At 36.2% G+C, this 19,529-nt stretch overlaps 1 protein-coding gene across 1 annotated transcript; it reads left to right on the top strand.

Annotated features, from left to right (window-relative positions):
• Nucleotides 1–1,265: 1,265 nt before the first annotated feature.
• On the top strand, nucleotides 1,266–6,149 carry LOC109007638 (probable anion transporter 1, chloroplastic). The gene is made up of 10 exons (XM_035690289.1): nucleotides 1,266–1,289; nucleotides 1,442–1,549; nucleotides 1,949–2,104; nucleotides 2,286–2,501; nucleotides 2,630–2,839; nucleotides 3,611–3,748; nucleotides 4,068–4,169; nucleotides 4,493–4,596; nucleotides 4,661–4,722; nucleotides 6,052–6,149. Exons 1-10 carry the CDS (start codon nucleotides 1,281–1,283, stop codon nucleotides 6,147–6,149), a joined length of 1,203 nt encoding a protein of 400 aa, XP_035546182.1. The 5' UTR covers nucleotides 1,266–1,280.
• Nucleotides 6,150–19,529: the final 13,380 nt, after the last annotated feature.

A 19,529-nucleotide genomic window follows, 5' to 3' on the forward strand; every position in this document is an offset into this window, starting at 1 on the left:
ATTTTGGACCTAAAGTAGTACTTAATTGTCTCATTAATATAGGTGGGGACGAAATTCATTAAAAGTAGCATATAATATAAATTAATCCAAGACATAGCCTCCAATTTATAATTGCCATCCACCTTCCATGGACCATCATTAATATATTCATCTTGTTCTTAAGTAGCTAGGTGGCCGTTAGTGCCTGCTTTTAGAAGAATGCAGTTTTAATTTGGGCAGTGACATTTTAACTAAATATAGACAATACAGCTAATATATAATTACCAAGCAAATAACAAAGCAATTTAGGGTTCATGTATTTTACATATATATATATATATTTATATAAGAAGCGTTACAGTCACAAAAAAATCGTATAACTATAAAGAATTTATGTCATCACATAACAAAAACAAAAAGTAAAAAAAAAAAAATAATAATATTAGATATAGTTATAGAGTATGCAATTTTTTTTTTTTTAATGAATGAAACTTTTACAGTTTAAGATTGTAAATATCATTTTTCGTAAAAATTTATTAAAAAACAGAATAAAAAATCTTAACACGCCTAAGCACTCCTAAGTTGCGAAAGCCAGCCCAAGTATATATTTTGTGGGTTGCCCATCCAAGTCCAACCTAAATAAGCCCAACTCTTTCTTCGCTAGCCCAGAAGAGGGAATCACTCGAAAAGAAGTTTAATAACTAACTAAATTCCGTTTTCTGTTAATCGCCTTAACTAACAGATTCCCTTACCCATCCCAGTCCAATCCCCTCCGTGCAACCGACACGTGTTAAAACCAGAATCAATGCCCATAAATAGTTTCTGTCCCAAATATCTGTTTGGGAAAAGATCTCCTCTTCCCCCACTCTCTGTGCGCCATGAACTGTTCATTCTCTAACGCCATGGTAGCTAGAGCTCTTCTCTACTCTTCATCTCTCACGCCCAAAGCCCTTCCCGATGTTTCGTCGCAAATAAAATTTCCCGGTTCCGGTTCCAAACATAGTTGCCCATTTCATTTCCAGATTCGGATCCGCATATCCTCTTGAGAATGTTGTTCTGTACTTCGGGTCTCGGCGCTGCCAAGTTTCGGTAAGAGGGGAGGCGGGAAAGTCTGGGCTGATGTTAAATCCAAGCGTTACGATATACCAAGCTCCGGTTCGGATCCGGTGAAGTTGGAGGAGACTCTTGATAGTGTCGTGTTGGAGGAGGAAGAGTTGGACAGTTTAGTTGCCTGGTTGGATCAGTTTCCCAAACGATGGGTTATTGTCGTTTTATGTTTCTCGGCATTCCTGCTCTGTAATATGGATAGAGTAAGTTCTTTTACTAAGGAATGTCTATTCTCTTTGTTTTGTGTCCCTTTGTAGGATCATGAATGAAGTACCATAGCAATATTTATAAGAGCTTATTTGTGATATATAAATTGATATTCAGTGAGCAACTTTGAACAAACTATGTTTGGCAGGTAAATATGAGCATTGCCATACTTCCAATGTCAGCAGAGTTCAATTGGAACCCAGCGACAGTCGGCCTGATACAGTCTTCTTTTTTTTGGGGCTACCTTCTTACTCAGGTATGCTAACACAGCCTTCTCTTAATTGCATTATCTTTTAACTCGCATCTCTGAGTCTACTGTATATGTAACTGCGACGTTGAAGCCCGTCATCTAGAATTTGCAGAAACAACCACCTATACTTGTGATCAGAATTTGAGGCTAATCCATATTAGAATAAGGCTTAATGATTAGATTCACTGTAATTTAAGCTTTCCAGACAAGGAGTAATTTATCCTGGCAACAGAGAATGTGAAGCTGAATTAGTATCTGGACTATGCTCCATTCCATTTATACTTTCTTTGTTCATGGAAGGAAAAAAAATTTCCTATCGTGAATAGGGATGGAAGACCTTTGATACTTAATACATTGATCAAGATTGCTCTAGAGCTCCTTCTAACTTGTAATTTTATCTGGCAGGTTGCTGGTGGCATTTGGGCAGATACAGTAGGTGGCAAGCTGGTCCTGGGATTTGGTGTAGTTTGGTGGTCGATTGCTACAGCTCTCACTCCCATTGCTGCTAAACTTGGATTGCTTTTCCTTCTTGTTGTTCGTGCTTTCATGGGTATCGGTGAGGTTTGTGCTTCTCTGATTACTATTATTATCATTATTATTTTGTGGAAAGAAATGTCTTAAAATGTGTTTCCCATGAAGCGATCCATAGTGTATATATCATGACACTTTCCCTGTCTTGAATATGCCCATAAGTAATTTAAGATTCCCATGTTATGGCTTTGTTAATTTGGTTCTGTTTCAGGGTGTTGCTATGCCTGCCATGAATAACATTCTATCAAAATGGGTTCCAGTAGCAGAGAGAAGTAGATCATTAGCATTGGTGTACAGTGGAATGTACCTTGGATCAGTCACTGGCCTGGCCTTTTCACCGTTTTTAATCCACCAGTTTGGTTGGCCATCAGTCTTCTACTCCTTTGGTTCTCTAGGAACAGTTTGGATTTTTGTGTGGCTAAGTAAGGTAATGTTTGCTGCATTTATGGAAATATGTCTATGAACAGTGAAGTTTTGGATTCATTTGCTTGCTCTTAATATAGCTATATATGCTCATATGTCACCACTTCTCTTCCTTTGGGATTGTTCCTCCAGGCATATAGTTCTCCTCTTGAGGATCCTGAGCTGTTGTCTGAAAAGAAGAAGCTGATCCTTTCCAACAGCGTTTCCAAGGAACCTGTTAAAACAATACCTTGGGGACTAATTTTGTCAAAACCACCTGAATGGGCCCTAATAGTGTCTCACTTCTGTCACAATTGGGGAACATTTATTCTTCTGACATGGATGCCAACCTACTATAACCAAGTAAGTCTCTACTTATCTCTAGACCCCTACAATCGGGGCTGCTGGAACACCACGACTTCACTTTAGTGCATCATATCCAATATTTATTGCATTTAAAATTTCTAATGCAAACGTGGGCAATCAATAATCATGCCGGATGTGAGCAAATTATAAATATTGTGGCTTCAGGGTCCTTGTAGATAGGAATGAGGTGAGGACTCATAGGCCAACACATTTGACATTAATGAGAGAGGGAAAAGGAAGTCTTGTTGGTTTGTGTCATGTTGACTTGTCCATTGGCAAACAATGCGTATCTTTTGATATTAACCAAGTCATGTGCACTGGTATTTTTGTGAATGCTGTAAGAAAAATTGGGCAAGAGTTGCAGAAATAAAAACCTTGTTAACTTGAAATATTGCTTATATCAGTTAAAGGTCAGTCTCGAATTGGGCAAGATATAGTGAAGATGCTTACATGGGACTTCCTTAATGCACCATCGATAGCCTTAATCTTGCATTTTATTTTCTAGATGCTGGTTTTCTTGTTATACACTTGTAAAACAATGCTTGTTTGTTATGGATTGTGGTAGTCTTTAGCTTCACCAACTTGATGCTTGGATCTATGGGCGACTGCTTACTATTTAATTTTGGTAGTAAGTTGTTGAGACTTGGAACAACCGATATTATTCAAAGTTTGCAAAATTGAATAATCTTGTGGGTATCTTGGAGAAGGTATTTGCCGTTTGAATTCCTTGTAATGACGGAGAATATATTCCGTTTCTTGTCTGTATAGGTCCTGAAGTTCAATCTTACAGAATCAGGCCTTATTTGTGTTTTGCCTTGGCTTACAATGGCATTTTCTGCAAATCTTGGAGGCTGGATTGCAGACACGCTAGTTAGCAAAGGTTTATCTGTGACAAGGGTTCGTAAAGTATGAATCTTTTTTCCCGACAGTTAAATGCAATAGATTATTATGTCAAATAATTTTTTGATAAGTATCATTATGCCAAATATTACATCAATATTTACCATGATGTTTCTACGGGAATCACATTTTATTGAGATTAAAACAGAAAAAAAGGAACTGCTTCCCCAATTAGAGATTTTGAACAATTTTCCTGTTTGAGTCATCTTCCCTGTTCCCCTTCTCTTTCCTCTGAGTTATCTGCTTTGGTGTAGCATTTATAAACATAGTTTAGATTCACTTTTCTGTACTGATAATAAAAGGCTTTTTATGTTCTTCTCTGCAGATCATGCAAACAATTGGATTTCTTGGTCCTGCTTTCTTCCTAACTCAGTTGAGCCATGTTAATTCTCCTGCAATGGCTGTTTTGTGTATGGCACGCAGCCAGGTTTGCTTCTCATTATATTTTCAAACGGCAAATAAATATTATTTCCACTTGCTATTTCAGAAGGCTGCAGAATTCTGAATTCCATTTGGTCCACGCATTTTTCCTTTTCAAATTCCAATTTTCAACTTCACAACACTATTGTTTCCATTAATTTATATGGCTTGCTTGCTTGCTTGTACTTTATGTTCTCTTTAGTTTGTTTGATAATTGATAGAGCAACATGACTACTAAGCATAGTTATGTTCTATTTTTCTCTTCAGAAATTTTAATTCTATATTTCCTCTATTTTTTTTTCGACAAAGATCAGTTTCTTTCATTAATAGGGTACTGATGCATTCTCACAGTCTGGTTTATATTCAAATCATCAAGATATTGCCCCTCGATATTCCGTGAGTATTAATTCTTTAGTCTCAGATTTTGTTTGTATGTGCTTTCATTTTTGGAATTTGAATGGTGTTATATGATGGTGTAAATACGATGAAAAACAGAAGTACTGCCGGAGTACTGGCAGGTATGTTTGGAACTGCAGCAACGGGCTACATCTTGCAACATGGTTAGAACTTCTCTCTTGCACTCTTTTAGTAACTGTCAAGCCAATTTTGGAGAATATGGTAAAAAAATCAGAAGTAAAACATATTGATTTTGGTTCTTGGTACCAAAATAAATAAATAAATAAAAGATGTAGACCTTATTTAAAACTTTCAGACCATGTTGATTTCTAATTTGGGGTTAACTTGCAGTGGGATGTTTGGGGAATGAGATGAGATGAGAAATCTGTAAATAGTATTGAAATGGTTTGAATTAAGATGTTTTATTAGATTTTGGAAAATGAGAGAAAAAAAAGTTGAATAAAAATATTATAAAGTTAAAATATTGTTAGAATATAATTTTTTAATATTACTTTTGTTTTGAGATTTGAGAAAGTGTATGGTTTTTTGTGTTTTGTTTAGAAGTTTGAGAAAGTTATAATGATTAGGTAGTTATAATGATTAGGTACTGATTAGATGAAAAAGTTAAAAAGTTAAAAATTTGAAATTGAAAAGTGTTTGTGTTTTGAATGATGTTTGGGAAGGAAATTATGATAAATTTTGAGATGAGATGAGACGATTTGTGTTCCCAAACAAGCTGTATATATGGACACACCATGGCCAAAAATTTGTTGAATCAGGTCTACCTATTGAAAAAAAAAGAACTTGTTGAATCAGGTATGAAATCTGCTTATCTGATTGTGATTCTACAAATCTATTAATAACTCAAAGCTGGGTAGCTGGTCCTATCTCCCAAACTTTTTTTTTTTTTTTGAGAGACAAACTTGAGGTGTTTTAGCATAGTGAAGATTGAGTTTCTTAAGATTAGCTAAGAGTAAAAGAAAAAAAAAAAAGGATCTATGGCTTATTTATACTTTCATTTACTTACCCACAAGTAAATAGGATTGCTCTTTTTATTTATGAATTGTCATCTTCACGTAGTGGATGGTGTAAGTATGAGTTAATCATCATTGAAAATACCGATCAATGTCTGATATCATTAAAAGCAATCAAGTCACTTGAAGACGCAACATCTGAAAACTGAAGAATGATACTTTCCCAAACATGTTAAGTATTCTGGGAGTACGAGCACATGATTATCTCACAATATCACATTATGCATATAACTAGAAATTGTTGGTTCTATAGACAATTTTAATGATATATCAACATGTGATAGGGTGGTAGTATTACTTCGTCCGTACTCCGATACTACCTATTAATTAGTACTCTAACACATCACTTTCTTCTATTTCTGTGGCCTGGTCTACTCTCACCGGCCTTGTGTTTTTATTCAAGATACTGAACTTATTCTTATGCGTCTCCATGCGCTTTTCAATATTGACAATTCTCAGGTTCATGGGACGATGAATTCAAGGTTTCTGTTGGGCTATACTTAGTTGGCACTGTAGTTTGGAACCTTTTTTCAACTGGGGAGAAGATCTTGGATTAACTCAGATATTGAGATCCTTCACATGCGGCAGTTCAATCCTGAGATTATATAGAAGAGTTCAACTATAGGGAATAGTGGAAAGATGAAAAAGCAAGAGATATATAAATCATTTTTTCTGATATTCTTGGGACTAGGAGATTTTGCCCATTTTTTTTCCCATATGGAGCATGAAGCTTGAATTTAGTAGAACTAATGCCTCCCATCTCTTGTAATTAAGATAACTGGGCACACTTCGAGGCCATCTCAGTAGAGAAAGGATACATACATAATTGTAAATGCCGTATTTAGACTAACATATCAATGCAGAGATTATATTGCACAAAAAACTGTTCAACAATTGTTTTTTTGGATCGTTATAGCTCTAATGCTTTCATCATTACATTTGTTTCTTTCCAATATAAATGTTCTTCCACTAATATTATTTTTGTACATCATTACAACACTGTAAGAGACAAATTCAGAATCAATTGGGTTCAAGAGAAGCTAACATAATTGTTTCTCCAAGTCATATTTCCTCTTGAAATTCTCTCTCCGAGTTCCACAACAGGGTTAGATCCCGTTTGGATGGTGAGATTGTCACTAATGTAGTATTTAATCTGAGTTATTCTAACACCAGTTATTGTAAATAAACATAAAACCAGGAAACCTGGAGACATGGAACCAGGAAATCTGGCTCTGTAGTGTAAAAGCCAGGAAATCTAGAGACTGTTGCGTAAAAGTTTTTCTATATAATGGTATACAATCCCTATGGAAAGAGTATTCAGAGCAACTTTGACATGGTATCAGAGCTACTATGATTATCATTCTTCTGTAGTCTTAATCCTTGAGAGTTTCTGGGTTGCGACGATAAGAAATTTTTTTTCTCTGTTCTCGCACATTGGTGAGTGTCTGCATTCATAGTGTTCCCTGAGTGTTCTTCGCACGTCTGTGGGGTTCGGACTTGTGGGCTCGTCATCTTGGTGGCTGTCAGCAGTTGCGAGTGGTGTTCTGTGCCAGTCGGCACTTTCTGTGGTGGTTGCGGGCGTCTGTGGGGAGTTTTAAGGTGGTCGGCAGTTTCTGTGCAAGGCTGAGTGGTGCTCGACAGGCCACTTCTATTTTCGACGGTGGTGGCCGACGAAGGTGTTTGTGGTGTCTGTCGGCATTTCTCCGTTGTTCTCGGAGTTGTCTGTGTGTCTGTGCTGTTTTACCATGTGGGTTCGACCTTTGGTGTCTGTCGGCATCTTCTGAGGCCGTCGGAGTCGTCTGTAGGTGGCTTTGTGGCTGTCGGCAAATTCTGGTGGTGACCGGGTGGTGGTCGACCACTTCTGTGGTGGCTGACGTTCGTGAAGAACGTTTGCTGATTTTCTTCCTGCGTGATTCTGGTTGCCGAGTGTTTCTCTTGGAGCTTGCGCGGTGGTGGCGGCTCTCTCTTTGGCAGACGGCAAGTTCTGTGCCGTGATCTGTGGTGGTTCCGTAGAGACTTGGGATTTGTTCTCCTGGCACGGCTGGTAATTGTAATCACCGAAGGGAGCAACTTGGTGGTGCTATTGATCTGAGCAGGTATCTCTCGTGGGCCTTTCTATTTGGGATTAATTTGTTTGGGCTCATATTTCTCAATTGGGGCTTGTGTTACGTGACCTAGGCCTTCTTGTTTATGCTGGTGAATATTTATTGTGCTGCTTATTGACCGTGAGTCGTGCTGCTTATTAACCTGTGATATTAAGTGCCTTTTCATCATGTCTAACGAAAGTACTATTATTCGTTTAACTGAAAAGAATATTTTTACGTAAAAATTTCAATTTAAAATATTTTTGAAATGAAAAGAATTATCAAATCATATTAATAGTTTTGCTAAGATTTCTATTGAAGAAAAGAAATTTGCTCAATAAGAAGTTAAGGATGCTAAGATGATCTTTTGGCTGTTTGGGACAATTGAGTCTTACCTTATAACCACTATTTGTTGCTTTCCTATGGCTCAGGCTATGTGAGATTATCTTCATTGTATTTACCATCAAGATCACAGTGCTCGAAAGTTCCAATTAGAGTTGGAAATGAATAATTACAGTCAAGGTAATTTACCTATTGAACAATTTTATTTTGGTTTTATTAATCTTTGGAACGAATATTTTGCTATTGTTCATGCTAAGTTTCCCTCTGCAGCACTCGCGGCTCTTCAAGAGGTTCATGCTGAGAGTCAACACGATCAATTTTTGATAAAGCTTCGATATGAATTTGAGCATGTTCGAGCCGGTTTATTAAACCGTAACCCACTTCATTTTTTGGATATTTGTCTGGGAGAATTATTGTGTTAAGAATAGCGGTTATCTACTCAGATGTGTATGACTTCTGAGAACATCTTTTCTGAGACTGTGAATGTAGCCTATGCAACACAAGAGAGAGGGAGAAACAGGTTACAATGTTTTAGTTGTAAGGAGTTTGGTCATATTGCTCACAACTATTCTAAGAAAGTTTGTAACTATTTCAAGAAAGCAGACTATATCATTAAAGACTGTCGAGTGCGGCCTCAAAATCGTCAATCCCAAGCTTTTCAGGCTGTTGTTCAGCCCTCTTCTCCTTCTTCTTTCGCGCCACCCACTATAAGCTCTGATTCATCTATTCTCATACCAGCATTAGTCTAGCATATGATTATGTTTGCTTTTACTACCTTGGGCCTGCAAGGTACAAGTATTAACTCAACTTCTTAGATCGTTGATTTGGACGCTTCTAATCATATGACTGGTGATACGACGGGTCTCCAAGGTGTTCGTAAGTATAGAGGGACGCAAAATATTCAGATTGCTGATGTTAATACTCTTTCTATTATTGTTGTTGGTAATTTGGGCTCTTCATTTCGCGATTTTTTTGTCTCTCCTGACTTGTCTATCAATTTGATTTCTGTTGGACAATTGGTGGATAATAACTGTGATATTCATTTTTCTTGTGGTGGTTGACTTTTGCAGGATCAAGTGTCGGGGACGATAATCGCGAAGGGGCCTAAAGTCGGAGCTTTATTTCTTTTACAGTTTTCTATTTCTAATGTTATTTCTCTTGCTTATACGGTTACTGCCAATAAGGATGAAGTCTGGCATAAGAAATTGGATCATCCTAATTCTGTTGTCTTGACTCACCTTATGAAACACGATTTTTTGGGCAATACAGATTCCTTTTCTTCTTCTTCTACATCTTTTGATTGTGCTATTTGTCGTCTTAGTAAAAGTAAAACTTTATATTTTCCTGCGTATGGTAGTCGTATTTCTAATTGCTTTGACATTGTGCATACTGATGTTTGGGGTGAGTCATGTTATTTCTCATGGCCAGTATTGTTATTTTGTGACCTTTATCGATGACTATAGTCGGTTCACTTGGAAATATTTTCTTCGTTCTAAAACTGACGTGTCTTTTGTCTTTCAAGTCTTTGTTGCGCTTGTCAAGACATAGTTTAGTACCTATATCAAAATATTACGCTCCGACTAGGGGGGAGTACATGTCTATTATTTTCAGACTTTTCTTCAGCAAAAGGGAGGATTTGTTTGTTATGATGCTCATGCAAATAAATTCCGGATCTCCAGGAATGTGATTTTTTTTTAAATCAATATTTCTTTCAATCTCAAGTTGTTTATGATCCTTCTATTACTCTTCTACTCGTGTTTGATGATGTGAAGAATGTCTTCTTCTATTGAGCGATTTAAATAAGGTATGGTGTATCATTGACGCTGTCTCCCTTCTTCAATATCCCTTCTAGACACTGATCCGTCATCTGATTATGCAGTTCTCGTACCTCGGTGTTCCATGCGGGTTACACATCCACTGGATATGTATGGTTTTTCTCATACCTCGCTTACTACCACTCTCGATATTGTTTTTGTTCCTCACTCCTATACCTAGGTAGCCATCCAAGCATATTGGTAGCAGACCATGCAAGAAGAAGTCCAAACACTTCAAGAAAATCACACTTGGGATTTTGTGACTTATCCCTCTGGCGTCAAACCTATTAGTTGTAAATGGGTGTACTCTGTCAAGTTTCGATCTGATGGCTCACTGGACAGATATAAGGCTCATCTCGTGGCTTTTGGGAATCGGCAGAAGTATGATTTTGATTATGAAGAGACATTTGCACATGTTGCCAAAATGACTACCACAAAGAATATTTTGGCAATTGCTGCGTCACAAAGGTGGTCTCTCCGGCAGATGAATGTGAATAATGATTTTTTACATGGGGATCTGAATGAAGAAATCTATATCTCTCCATCTCCCAGCATGTTTGCTACACCTTCCTCAGAGGTTTGATAAATTTTGCTCTACACTGCTTGCTTTTCATTTTACTCAGAGTCAATTTGATTCCTCTATTTTTCTTCTCAAGACTTCTGCATGAATTGTATTGCTTTTGGTATATCTTGAAGACATTGTAATCACTGGCTCTAATACTGAATTAATTCAAAAAGTACAGCAAAATCTCAAGGCCTCTTTTCACACTTGGTCCTTTGCAGTACTTTCTTAGCCTTGAGGTGCAGATTACTCCGGTTGGTACATTGCTACACCAGCACAAATACACGTAGGAGGTGATTTTATTGGCTGGTCTCTAATCGGGTAACTCTGTTCTTACTCCATCGGAGGTAAATCTCAAGTTTCATCAGAAGAATGACAAGCTTATCTCATATCCATCCTTGTATCGACAGCTCGTTGGGAGTTTGAACTACCTGATGATTACTCGTCCTGACATTTCTTTTGTTGTGCAACAGGTTAATCAATTTATGCAAATCCCCCGAAATCTTCATTTAGCTGTTGTCTGATGTATTATCTTTTGTCTGAAGGGCACCTCTACACGTGAGTTGTTCTTTCCTAAAGAATATTCCTTACAGTTGGCAAGATATAATGATGTTGATTAGGCTAGATGTGCGGATACTCGTCATTCTATTACTGGGTGATGTATGTTTTTAGGCGATGCCCTCATTTCTTGGAAGAGTAAGAAGCAAGACAGAGTTTCCAAGTCCTCCATTAAGTCTGAGTATCATGCTATGTCTTCCGCTTGTTCTGAAATCACATGGCTTCGTGGATTATTCGGAGAACTTGGCTTTCCTCAATTTCATTGCACTCCTCTCCATGCTGATAATACCAGTGCTATCCAGATTGTTGCTAATCATGTTTTCCATGAATGCACAAAACAAATCGAAGTTGATTGTCATTCCATCTTTGAAGCTTTTGACAAGCATGTGATTACTTTTCCTCACATTTCAACCACACTTCAAACGATTGACATCTTCACTAAAACTATTTCTTGTCATAGACATCAGTTCTTGATTGACAAATTGATACTTCTAGATTTTTCTAGCATCAACTTAAGGGGGATGTCACTAAAATAGGATTTAATCTGAATTATTCTAACACTAGTTGTTGTAAATAAACATAAAACTAGAAACCTGGAGACATGGAACCAAGAAATAGGCCAGAAAACCTAGAGACGTAGAACCAGGAAATAGGTAAGGAAATCTAGCACTTTAGTGTAAAAGCCAAGAAATCTAGAGACCGTTGTGTAAAAGGTTTTTTTATATAATAGTATACAATCCCTATGGGAATGGAATTCAAACCAATTTTGATAGTGATGAGATTAGGTGATTTTAAATAAAAATTAAAAATTGAATAAATTATTATTAGAATATTATTTTTATTTTTATTTTTATTTTAAAATTTAAAAAAATTAAATTATTTATTATATTTTATATAAAAATTTTAAAAAATTATAATAACAAGATGAGATGAGAGAAAATAATTTTTATATTCAAATTTTATGTTAGAAAAACACAATATGTGAGTCCTGCTGCAAAATCTCTTTACAAGAGCTGCCACTCCTAGACTTCTTATTTTTGAAAAAAGAAAACCACTTATTATTTTTAATTTTGTTTTATTTAGATCATGCGGTTAAAGTGATGCCAAGTGTGAAATTCACAGCCAAACATGTCTGCCCAGTATGAGCCCCTCATCTTTTTATACACAATTTTCGTCGTAAAATTATACAGGAAAAATCAAATACAAGACAATCAGGATAAGCCACTTGTGGAGAGCTCGTGCAACGAGCACTTCCCATTTTCTCATTCACATCCAACGCCTCATATTCAGTCCCATCAAAGGGATATACCCAACACACTTTGCCACCCTTGCTGATCTGATCGGCTCCATATCTCTGACACACTGAGCAAATTAAGAGGAGGGACTACTATGGCTTCTATAACGATGTCATTTGCTCCGGTGGCAGCTGCAGGAAGAGTGTTTGCGGCAACGGCGGCAAAGGGTGCCGGCGGAAGCAAGGAGGAGAAAGGGATTCTGGACTGGATTCTGGGAGGTTTACAGAAGGAGGATCAGCTGCTTGAGACCGACCCAATCCTTAAGAAGGCAGAGGAGAAGAATGGTGGCGGCGCTGCCGCTGGGGGCAAGAACTCTGTGGCAATCCCGCAGAAGAAGAAGGGTGGCTTTGGAGGGCTCTTTGCTAAGAACGATTAAGAATCTTTCTGGCATGCATTTCTTCACGTAATCATGCGATCCATGCATGTTCATGTCTCTCTTTTTTGCTTTCAAAACTCTGGTGATTATGGAATGCTGAAGTTGTAACTTGTGTTTACTTCTTGGTATTCTGTATCTAAGGATCATTAATATTAATTATTAATTCATTTTGGGTCAGCTACCAGCTGCTAATTAATCTGTTTTTTATAATTAATTAATTAATCCCTGATCTTGATTCTTAAATATGGTGCTTTTCACTGATTATGAGAATCCATGAAATGGGAATTAAGAGTGATAAGGTCCCCAGAGCACTACCGTACCCAGTATATCTCACCAATAACCTCGTGTATATATATATATATATATATATAAAATAAATTTACAAATTAACGTGGTAGATTAAATTGTAAAATAGTTCTCTTTTTACAAAATCGAGTATATATAATAAAATAAAATCATGTCAATTTATAAATTTATTTTTATAAGATCTCTTTTTTAACTAACACTTCTCCGCACTTATATTCTGGAGGGTATATCTACTGCCTAGATTCAGATTATATCATTGGTGAATGGAAGGAAATGGATAAAAAAACATGGCCTATCAGCACCATATAATCAACATATTAAGCCATAGTGCCATTTAATTAGGATATTAGACTGCATATTTACTGTTTTCATGCTCACATTGATGAACTATACGAGCAACAATAATTTTATTTTACTATATATATATATATATATATATATATATATATTAACGTTCGAGTAACAGGAGTTTTCAACCTGAGAAAGTATCACCTTACAGTAAGACCATAACACCTTACATAAAAACTAGACGAGATGGCTGCCTTGTCTCTTCTTTTTGCCACGAAGAATAAAGGGCTGGCTAAATTCTTTCAATAGTCTGATCAGTACTCTTCAGGAGAAAGTTCTACGCTTTGCAGAACCCAATGAAAATGCTATTTGGAACATAAAAGGAGCACGCTATTAGAAAGAAACAGAATTCAGATAAACTAGGAGGCCCATAACATTAAATTCTTGAACAGAATGCTAAAATTTTGCAATATCAAGAGTTTGTAGTTACAGAATTTGATCTTGACAAAGAAGAATTGATAAACTCGATGCAATCCTCAATGGCTTCTGTTCTGTGAGAATCAACCGGAGCTACGTATGGCTTTGATCTTACTGATGAATAATCTTTAGGTGAGCGCCTCTTCCTCATAGACACTGAACGTAGAGCTCTTACTACCTTATCAGCAAGATCCTTGAGAAATCTGATAGGTGATTCAGACCCCTTAGGCAGTTTGAATCTGTAATGTCTAGTGAACCCACTGTTTCCAGAAACTCTTTTGCTGTAATTTTGTTTGTAATAAGAGTAAGGGTATGTGTTATCCATGGGAGAGAGAGAGAGAGAGAGAGAGAGAGATTTGCAAGCGGTATTGTAATAAATGTTGAGAGCTGCAGGAGAGAGGTGGTATCAAGCTGTGGGTGTAGTAGATGAAAGAGTGTGGAATAAATATATAGAAAACTAAGAAAAGTGCCTAAAGAATATGCCAAAAAGGTCGATCAGGGCGGTTAGAAAAGAGGGCATAAGCAGGAAAAGTAAATACTGCTTGCTTTCTCTACTTTCTGATGCGCTCCCGGCTACAACCTTGACTACATTTTTCTTTTCTTTTCTTTTCTTTTCTTGCATGTAGTGCAAGCGTAGAAAAGTGGGTACAACCAAACAAATAGAAATAAGAAGGGATAGATTTTGGTCGATTAGGTACTACTAAGTACTATCACCATCAATAATCATTCTAAACTAAAACAACAGAAAACATTATGCAGTAAGGAAAGACCATCACCAAGCTCTAAGTGATCATGCCATTTTGTCATTCTCACACAGGAAAATCATCCATGTTTAGTCCTCACTCTGAAGTTAAACAAACATGGTGCCCCTTTTTGTCCACGACTTCAATTTCATCTTCATCAATCATCACCACCATCAACAGAACTATAAGAACTTACTATAGTTCATTATCTGTAGAGATTGTATTGAAGATGTCTCCATCAAATTAAGGAACACTCATACTTTTATTATGGGGAAATGAAATCCCAAAACTGGTCTTGGTCCTGGTCCTGGTCCTAGGGTGGACAAGTCGAAGGAGTTGGCTTATCCACGGTTTTTGACTAAACTAAGAGAAAGTGAATGTGCTCAGCAGAGAGACAGAGAGGACAATAAAAAAAGGGGTAAAAGTTGACTCCAGAAACAGATAAAGAGGTGCAGAGGATCACTTTTACAGAAAAGAAGAAAAACCAAGCAGAATTCAATCATGCTTCTTGCTTTCCAAAGTGATTTTGGTTCTCTTTTAGAAATACTAGGAGATACAAAGGGGAGAGAAAAGTGGACAGGGAAGTGGACTGTGTATTTACTTTATTAAATTTCAATCATTAATCAAACTTTCGGTAATCTGTTGGTAATCCGTACCAAAACTTTACAGATTTTCCAAATGAACACAGAGGATCTTTAGTGAGGAATGCATCAGTATCTAACTAAAAATTCATACCACAAGAAGGGAATTAATACAAGTATTAACCATTAACTACAAAACTAAGTCAAGTCATGATATTATGAACCTGAACATTAATTCCAAACCATTATGAACATTTTTTCTTCCTTTTTGTATACAAAGAAGATATGAAAGAATTATCGGACAAGATACAGAAAAATTATCAATATGATGACAGATCTTATGCACCCAACCAAAGAAAGACGTACATGATGTAGTTGTTACATGAGACAGACAGATTACTTTGTTGGTAAAATTCAATATGATTATATGGCCTCAGTGTATTGATCACATCTTGATTCTGAGTTAGGTGCAACTTTTATCAGTAAGTAGTAGGTTAAAAGTTTCCAAATAAAATAAGGATTACTTGGAATTAAGAAAAACATGAGTGGGTTTAGATGCTCCACCAAGATGTTGCTCTTCTTCTGGAAAGGGGTCAAGCATAATATTTACTTGACCACAAAGGAAGACCAATATGTTGTAAATAAAGCCAAAGTCTTGGATCAACTGCTCCTTGTTGTAAATCATGCCACTTTCCATGCCATAAGACAACATCAGTAGCCAACTCCACTTCCAAGGTTAATGAAAGAAAGCCTTTAGGGAATCTAAAATCAACTCTGCACTTAAATTATGGTAAAATTTAGCTAAGATCATTACATTGAATACATAATTCTTCCGTCATAGCAGAAAGAAGCTTGTAAAGCAAAAGACCTGCGAAAAAGATCACAAATACATCATTCTCTGCATATTATCTTTTAAGCTAAATAAATGAAAATGAATTCCGTATGCAACATTGGAAGTTTGATATGCAAATGAATTTCTCTACAGCTTTCAGATGTATATTCATTCAAGGTCAGCACTGTATATAGAACCCAACACCCTCTTATATGTTATCAGATCAGATTGACATGTAAATCAGTCTATATGCTCACCTATTACCACATTTTTTTTTTCTCTTTTCATGCATGTTTAGCATGGTTTGGATTTTGTGAAATTCACTTATCCCAAAAGCTTAAGCTAATGCGAAAAAGTAGATTTAATTATTTGTATTATATTCTTAACACTCTTCCTCACTTATGCCAGACTCTCATTATAGAGTGTAGAGTTAGGATTTGAATTCAGGACCTCTGACATTGATGCTATGTAAAATCACCACTTGTCCCAAAAGCTTAAACTGATGGGAAAATGTAGATTTAATTATTTATATTTTATCTTTACACTCTCCCTCACATGTGGGCTAGACTCTCTCTCAATAAGTTGTTCTAACAAGTAAAATATTTAATTAAATAAAATAGAATGTAGAGTCAGGATTATTTTAACCGAGAATAATATAACAATTTTAGATTACGAAGTCTTGCCCAGTATGTCCTAGTTCTCTTGAGCAGTATTGACAACAATGCAAAAATTGAAACTCACAAGAACCATATTAACCCATCTCATTTCGTCTTATCTCATTATTACAATTTTTACAAATTTTCACATAAAATATAATAAACAATTCAACTTTTTCAAATCTCAAAATAATAATAATATTAAAAAATAATATTCTAACAATATTTTATTTAACTTTCAACTTTCATCTAAAACCATCTCATCTCACTATCCAAACCCTACCTAAGTTTTGTTTGGTACAACATATTGTCCTCACAAATTCGAAGTTCTATCAAAGAACTTGATTATGAGCAAACAAAGCTCATTGTTTATCATTAAACCTCCCCACCAAGGTCAATGATGTGATCTAAAAAACTCCCCAACTTTCTTCAGTATCTTTAGAAGTATCAAGAGCAACAAAATCACTCTCCAAATTATACAAAACCCCATCAATCCTTTTCAACTAGTACCAAAATGTTGGCTGTGATCTGATTTATGTATAAATAGTATATTTTTTGTGGGAAATTTTTAATCTCGAAAACACTGTTAGTCAAAGATCCCAACAACCCCAATTTTCAAAGACTTTCTGCGTAACTTTTTTAAAATTAATTATGAACAATCATGGCGTCATGTTTGATAGTTTTCCAAGTTCATGAGTATACCTACAATTCCTGATGCTAATATTAAAGCTGAAATTTTTGGTCAGAGGTAGGTGTTTTCGTTTTCAATTTCTTATACGTATTTGTTGTATGGTACCAAAGCTGTTTTTTAGTAATGAAATGATATTAAAAGATACGGCTCCGTCATTCAGTCGACCTTCTAACTAACCAATAGTAAATATGCAAAATCTAAATCAACTTTGCTGGGATGACTTCTGAAAGCATTTTATAAATCACGTTGTTTAGCAACACCTGATCTCGATTCCAAGTTCATGAGAAATTGGATTTGTTTTCCAAAATGATGGAAATTCATCTTTTGGTAGATGTTTTTGGGTCTCAACTTAAATTGATTTTTTTTTTCTTTTTTCTTGGGCGAAGCTTGATTTACCTTATATTGATAGTTTTGGGTATATCATTTGGAAATTTTGACCCTTTGATAAGATCATTTTGTAAGATTAGACAAGAAGTCATTGGATGGAAGGCAAAGATGAAGCCACCCAAGCCTTCTACATTGATTTCACCTACCTGGTATGATACATATTGGTCTTCGGAATATGTCATTGTGTCCGATATTTCTATTTATTTAATGTATTATTTATTTGTGTATTATATAGATATTATGGTCCCGAAAATTCATACAACCTGCCACATATGATGCTTCCAAATATATATCTAAATCCATATATGTACCATTGGGGTAGCTAGGTAGATGTCTTAAATTTTTTTAAAAAAGTTTTTTCATACGTGCATTTGAGTCTTTCTAACATCGTGCCTAGTGCAGCATCCACCAACTATGTCCTACCTTCCGGTCAGTAATTTGGAGGAGTCGAGACGATTTCGAGAGACTATTTAGGTAGATGCCTTTTATTTTTTAAAAAAGTTTTTTCATATGTGCAGTTTTGTCTTTCTAACATCTTTCCTAATTACAGCATCAGCCAACCATGCCCTACCCCCTAGTCAGTAATCCAGAGGAATTGAGACAATTTCAAGAGACTCTCCAGGTAGATGCCTTTATTTTTTTTAAAAAAAATTTCGTACGTGTAGTTGAGTCTTTTTAACACCGTTTCTAACTAAAGCATCTATCAACTATGCCCTACCCTCCAGTTAGTAATCTGGAGGAGTTGAGACAATTTCAAGAGACTATCTAGGTCGATGCCTTTAATTTTTTTTAAAAGATTTTCGTACGTACAGTTGAGTCTTTCTAATACTGTACCTAATTACAACATCCACCAACTATGCCCTACCCTTCATTCAGTAATCTGGAGGAGTTGAGACAATTTCAAGAGACCACCAACACGTAATTAATTCATCAACTAGAGGTACATCCCACACGACCGATTAAAGCTATCATATTACTAACGGTATTAGACTTTTAACCCAATGAGTTAACATCCAGGGTATACAATATAAATGATAATCCTAACCATATATTTGCATTTTCAGAAACTTCGAAGGCAGAGGAGACTAATGAAGTATTAAATGATGATGAACGAGTCGAAAAGCCAAAATCTGGTATAGAGTTTGCCACGGAAAAAGAGCTTCCAGCCTATTACAAATGATATGCCAAGCAATAAGATTTTGGTGTGAAGACATTTAAGACAAAGAAAGAGGCAGATGAGAGTGCTAAATATGTGACAATCGAGTGTGCGTGTGGCGACAAGTACCATCCTAGCTATAGTAATGTCTCGAGGCCAAGACCAACAATCATAATAGATTGTAAGGAGAAGATAAATGCTCACTTGGTGAATGAGGTATGAGTTTAGACCACTATTGAGGTTGCTCACAATCATAGTACTGTCAAACCTCATAAGTCCAGAGTTTTTAGATCTCACAAGTGTTTAGAGTAATACAGTCAAATGATGCTTAATTTGAATGACAGAGCAGGTATTCGAATGAACAAGAATTTCAATGCACTAGTTGTTGACATAGGGGGTTTGAGAATCTTGAATTTCAAGAGAAATATGCTTGAAATTTATTGACAAAGCAAGACGCTTAAGGCTAGGTAAAAGAGGTGGCAAAGCACTAATGAGTACTTTGAGAGAATGAGGGAGATGAATGATGGCTTTGTTTCTGTCATGGATGTGGATGACAAGTTTGAGTCAGAAATGTGTTATGGGCTGACGCATGAAGTCAAGCGGCATATGAGTATTTTGTAGATCTTATCACATTTGATAAGACGTGCCTAACAAATAGGTACGATATGCCTTTTGCTCCCTTTATTGGTGTAAACCATCATGGGCAATCCATACCATTAGATGCTAGCTTGATTTCAAGTGAGGATACAAGTAATTTTATCTAGTTGTTTCGAGTATGGTTGAGGTGCA

Source organism: Juglans regia, chromosome 5 (genome assembly GCF_001411555.2).
Source record: "Juglans regia cultivar Chandler chromosome 5, Walnut 2.0, whole genome shotgun sequence".
NCBI classification, from domain to species: domain Eukaryota; kingdom Viridiplantae; phylum Streptophyta; class Magnoliopsida; order Fagales; family Juglandaceae; genus Juglans; species Juglans regia.